Source organism: Orycteropus afer, unplaced genomic scaffold (assembly GCF_000298275.1).
Source record: "Orycteropus afer afer isolate SDZICR_OR568_19922 unplaced genomic scaffold, OryAfe1.0 scaffold00104, whole genome shotgun sequence".
Taxonomy (NCBI): domain Eukaryota; kingdom Metazoa; phylum Chordata; class Mammalia; order Tubulidentata; family Orycteropodidae; genus Orycteropus; species Orycteropus afer.
This window is the reverse complement of record NW_006921691.1, coordinates 7,901,093-7,906,832: the sequence shown is the minus strand read 5'-3', so window position 1 is coordinate 7,906,832 and position 5,740 is coordinate 7,901,093. Positions and strand designations below refer to the sequence as shown.

At 37.6% G+C, this 5,740-nt stretch overlaps 1 protein-coding gene across 1 annotated transcript in view; it reads right to left on the bottom strand.

Moving 5' to 3' along the window:
* The window catches only part of HMGCR (3-hydroxy-3-methylglutaryl-CoA reductase), a 19,499-nt gene that overhangs the window by 7,513 nt on the left and 6,246 nt on the right, over positions 1–5,740 (bottom strand). The window contains exons 6-10 of the mRNA XM_007943350.2: positions 5,574–5,680; positions 5,340–5,456; positions 4,298–4,458; positions 3,926–4,173; positions 3,625–3,803 (exon numbers count right to left, since the gene is read on the bottom strand). Of these exons, the coding sequence (XP_007941541.1) occupies positions 3,625–3,803; positions 3,926–4,173; positions 4,298–4,458; positions 5,340–5,456; positions 5,574–5,680 (812 nt within the window). The remainder of the gene's footprint in view (positions 1–3,624; positions 3,804–3,925; positions 4,174–4,297; positions 4,459–5,339; positions 5,457–5,573; positions 5,681–5,740) is intronic.

Here is a 5,740-nt window from a genome sequence, read left to right as displayed (position 1 = left end):
TATACTTGTATAAGCAGCTTATTTAATATAAATCTTGCCCAAGAAAATAATACAAATACTGTCTAACTGTAGTTTTTATAATGCAAAGATACACTGCACTAATATACATTAAGAAGAATAATTTAGCAAGGTTCAAGTGTGTGTGACATGTAACAGCTATTTTTAATGTTCTACACAGATATTGTACTCACATGGTTAAAAAGCTACAGACTATAAAAAGGTATGTAACAAAGTTTTCCTCCTATCCCTTTCCTCCTCCATGTACCCAAGTTCTTCTCCACCTACGCTCAAATAGGTTAATAGGCAACCAGTGTTTTACTTTATTGTATAACCTTTTATAGATTTTTTTATACATACTCAAATTCTATATTTTTTTCTTTTTAATTTGAATGGTGACATACTACACTTTCTTTTTCTCCCTTAATATATTATCTTGAAGATTTTTCTGTATCTGTATAAGAAGACTTTCCTAATTTTTTTTTAAATTTTTATTGTGATTTGGGTGAAAGTTTATAGAGCAAATTCATTTTCCATACAGCAGCTCACATACACTTCGTCTCATTACATTGACTGCAACACTTTGCATTGACTGCATTACTCCCACAATGCAACAGCTTCCCTCCCACTTCCTCCCCACAGTTACCTCTTCCCTGTGTCCTTCTCTCCATGCACACCTATCCCCCGAGTTGTCTCCCTGTGCACACACAGCCTCTCTATTCTCCCATCCTCATTCTTTTTTATAGCTGAATAGTATCCCATTATAAAGATGTGCCATAATGTAGCTGGTCCTCTAAAGAATATTTAGTTTGCTTCTAAAATTTTTCTATTACAAAGAATACTGAGCTGAGTAACTTTACACATGTCATTTCACACGTGTGATTTTATGGTACAAAATTCCGCAAGTGCTCTTGCCAAATTCCTTATCAACTGCTTAAAAGGAGGTCCTTTCTCCCATAGCCTCAACAGAGTGTATATTAAACTTTTGGATTTTTGACAACCTGATGAATAAAAATATTTCGTGTAGCTTTAATTCATTTATGAGGTTAATCAACTTTCAATATGCATAAGACTCATTCACACTTCTTTTTCTGAAAAGAGACCAATTATTTGCTTTTAAAAACTGGGTTGTTAGTCTTATTAATTTATGGAAATTCTCTATATATTAGGGAGATTAGCCCTTAAGTCTTAGATGTTGTTGTTGTTTTTGTTGTTATGTGCCATCGAGTTGGAACCGACTCATAGCAACCCCTCCTTGGGTTTCCAAGGCAGTATCACTACAGAAGTAGATTGCCCAACCTTCCTTCTGAGGAGTGGCTGGTGGGTTTGATCTGCCAGCCTTCTGGTTAGCAGTCAAGTGCCTTAGGCACTATGCTACCAGAGCCTCCTAAGTCTTGGATATAAGTTGCCAATACTATCCCCTGTTTCGTTTGTTTGTTTGAACTCTGTTTATGATAGTGATATATACATATAATCTTCTTTGCAAGCATTAAAATTACCCTGATTTTCCAAAGAACATCAAGATAAGCTAGATAAATCAGTATGTTTATGTATTACCAATGCATATTCACTCATTTTAAAATGTACTAAGTACCTACTCTGTACAAGGATCTCTGGAGACATGGACTCAGCTTTGCAAGAGCTTGGTGTCTAATGATGAAAATAATCATGTAAACTTGTGACAAAAGCAGCAAGACACAAATACCATTAAAAGATGGGGGGAAAAAAGATTACTTCCAGTTAGAGAAAAAAAAAGGTTTTAAAGAGAAGGTTGCATTTGTAATAAAGATAAAAACACCTGGAGATAGGAGGCTATCTCAGGTGACAGGAATAGTAGGAACCCAAAAGTTAGAGACTGTGTTCAGAGAACAATGAGTTAGATCAATTCAATGCAGTGTGATTCGAGCACAGAGCATTCTGCCTAGTCAAAATATATATTCGTGTTGAATAAAAGTAAGTTCAGCAGGTAACCTATCAACACACCTAGTTAAAAGCTGAAAGTTTCAAAACTACAAATATTCTTACGAAAAATGTAATCAGTCAGCTCATAAAGTTTTGTTAATACCAAACCCCTTTAAATAGAAGGAAGCCAGTGATTAGAAGATCAAAGGATTAAACTATTTCAATTGAAGTAAAGCATCTCACTGAGTTTTCCTTGTTTTCAATGGGGCAGAGCCGACTCAATGGCAACAAACAACAACACAGCGCAAGATCAGTCCTGAAAATATTAATCCTTGACTAGTCTGTGTTTAATCCCCATCTGAACTATCTTGTTTTAGGAGACAATAAAGAAAAGAGCACTATTTTGGAGGCAGAACAGAAGACTCAGGCTATAAATCCTAGCACTCCCCCTACTCTGCTGTGCATTCTGCCCTCCTCAAGTCTGAGATCTTATCTGTACAAATCTACCTGCTCCCCAGGTTCATCAATGGAAACCAACCACTATTTACTTATTAGAATCCTCTGTGTACAAGTCTAGGCCCTCAAAAAGTATACAGCCCAGCTGAGATTAGCTCTGAACAGAGCTAAACCAAGAACTGCAAGGAGAGAACATGAAGGGTTTGGGGTTCTAAGGAGGGAGATGATTTGAGTAGACTTTAAGAATATCAAAATGAAAGCAAATTCCTTATGAAAGTATGAAAACTAAAGAAATACATAACCAACACATTAAAATTTGTGAGGTTCACAGAGAAGAAAATCCGTAATTCAGATTGTGATGCCTATCTTCTAAATTCTGCTAACCCTATACACAGTCAGATAGTGGAGAGACACTGGTACATGTGTTAACAGGGATGAGGGAAAGGAAAGCAATAAAGAAAACAAACACACCTTCATGCTCACTCATTGGCACACAAATTCAGAATTAACAGATTAAGCAGATATGGCTGGAACACATTACTCCCACTACAGCACAAGTGCCCGCATTTACTCATGCAGGAAGAAAGCCCTGTTTAAATCACAGTACAGAAAACAAGCTTCCTTGAGAATGTAGCACTTACTTTAAAACAAACAAATTTCCTCCTTTGTTTTAAACACATCTGTGTTAAATCTTTTCCATGCCTTAACATACATGAGAATATACTAGTTGCTCATCTCTTTGACAAACACTATATAAACTAGAACAAGTACTGATTCTGGAGTGAGAAAATCTTGGACTCTTTCTAACTTTGCCATTTCCTAGATAATAACTACTTAGCTCTCCTGAAAGGAGCTCTGGTAGCGTAATGCCTAAGGCACTTGACTGCTAACCAGAAGGCTGGCAGTTCAAACCCACAGCCACTCCTCGGAAGGAAGATGGGGCAATCTACTTCTGCAGTCATACCGCCTCAGAAACCAAGGAGGGGTCACTATGAGTTGGGTCCGACTTGATGGCATATAACAACAACAGATCTCCTGAGACCTCAGCTTTTTTCATCTAAAAGACTGACTTCATTCTACCTACCTCACAAGGTTATGAGGAATAAGTAAGTAAAACAGCACCTGAGAATCATGTTAACACTGTACCTAGAACTTGGGCAGTATGCAGATATTGGTTTCTTTCTTCCTTTACTAAACATCAGGTGATTCAAAACAAAAGCTCCTTTTTAAAGAAATATGCCGTATTTGCTTTTGCTTTATTTTTCTCACCTTTGCATTCCCAAGTATCTGTAGACATTCTTCATTAGGCCGAGGCTCCTTAGGAAGTTCAATTTCAGGTTCTGGTGTCTCCAGTACTGGTGAAGTACTGCGGACAGAAGAGTTACCAACCACAAACGTAGGTCTGTTTGAGCTGTCAGTTTCTGTCACTAAGGGTTTTATAACTTCAACTGTCCAAGAGATCAAAAGAAACCTCAGAATACTGAACATCAGATCACAATTTTTAAAACAGACTCAACTTTTTCACAAATCAGCATTGGAGGAACAGAGACTGAAGAGAATAAAAATTCACCTTTTCTTTCTCGGTTGAGCCCTGTCTCCTCCTCCACTGCATGGAATTTCTGGTTATTTCTGACCAGCGTAGGTTCACGTCTACAACAATTGTCTGGGACTTTCTTTTGGGTCACTATAGGAGACGTGATAGGATTTTTTAGTGAGAGTGTAGATTCTGTCTCTGCTTGTTCAAAGAAGATGTACTTGACAGCCAGAAGGAGAGCTAAACTTAGAGTAATAACTTGTTCAATATCCATGCTGATCATTCTAAATAAAAGAAAACAAGTTAAAACGTTATTATTCAGAAGAAATACAAAAGGCACCATCTAAACTTATAAGAGCACAGAGTGTTATGATTAATATGTAACAAAAGAGGCTATGGTTAACTTACTTAGAGAGATAAAATTGCCAGAGGGAGATATTTGGTTCAATTCTCTTGGATACATGTTCATCCAATCCTAAAGAAACCTTAGAATTTTCTGCTGTACTGTTTTGAGGAGAAGGATCAGCTATCCAACGACTGTGAGCATGAACAAGAACCAATCCTAGAGACTGGAATAAAATTTTAAAAATTTAGTAACATAAAGCAATAGTTCTTTAGATTGATAGTCCTTAACACTACCCAAGAATGAGTTATTCTAGACAAAGTGTTTAGCCTCAGGTATCATCTATTAATGGAACCTAATTTTAATACCCAACAACTAGATACTAACAATCTTTCAGGGCTTCCCCTTACTATGCAGAGAAAGCCCCTTAACTTGCTATGTGACTAACTTACCAAAACCAAACTCACTGCCGTGGAGTTGGATCCAACTCATAGTGACTCAGAGACTGCCCAATCTTCCTTCCGAGGAGTGCCTGGTGGGTTTGAACCGCCAGCCTTCTGGTTAGCAGTCAAATGCCTTAGGCACTATGCCACCAGAGATCTCTGTGACTAATTTAGTGGCCCCTTTATACTACTGAAAACATCCCAAAACACAGGTTTTCAAAGAGAGAACGTATAAGAACTTGAAAAATCGTTTAGTGGAGGGAGACTAAAAAAGACCAAGAGCTCAAAGAAATGGAAGAACAGGTTATGAGAAAAAGGCAGACAAGGGTAGAACATCAGTGAAAGAGTCAAAAACTGTACCATATGCAAATCAAACCAAACCTACTGCCATCAAGTTAATTCTGACTCATAACAACCCTAGAGAACAGAGTAAAACTGCCGAGTTAGGTTTCCAAGGCTGCCAATGTTTACAGAAGCAGAGTGCCTTATCTTTCTCCTTCAGGGCAGTGGGTGGGCTTGAACCATGGGCCTTTTGGTTAACATCTCAATGCCTTAACCACTACACCACCAGAGCACATATACAGGTAACAGGCAGAAAAAGATAAAAAAAAGTAGACTATGACACTGGAACCAAAGACATTGAAGGAAAAAAGCATGTTATTACCATAATCATCTTGACCCTCTGGGTTACAGGATTTGGTTTATTTTCTTCTTCTTCCAAAACTCGGGCAAAATGGCTGAGCTGCCATATTGGACGACCCTCACGGCTTTCCCGAGAAAGCTACAAAATAAGTGATACATTAGGTACCAGTGTATTCAAGGTACTGATTCTATCTGGGTAAATCTATGATATAAGAGATATTATTCTTCTCATGTCCAAACTAACAACTGCTCTTACCTCTAATACCAAGGACACACAAGCTGGAAAGAAAGTCATGAACACGAAGTAGTTGGCAAGAACTGACATGCAGCCAAAACAGCACATAATTTCAAGTTGGCGCACCCCTGGGTAGAGAAAAATTAAATTTATATTTATTAAGTATGTGTATTCTTAATTTTATATAT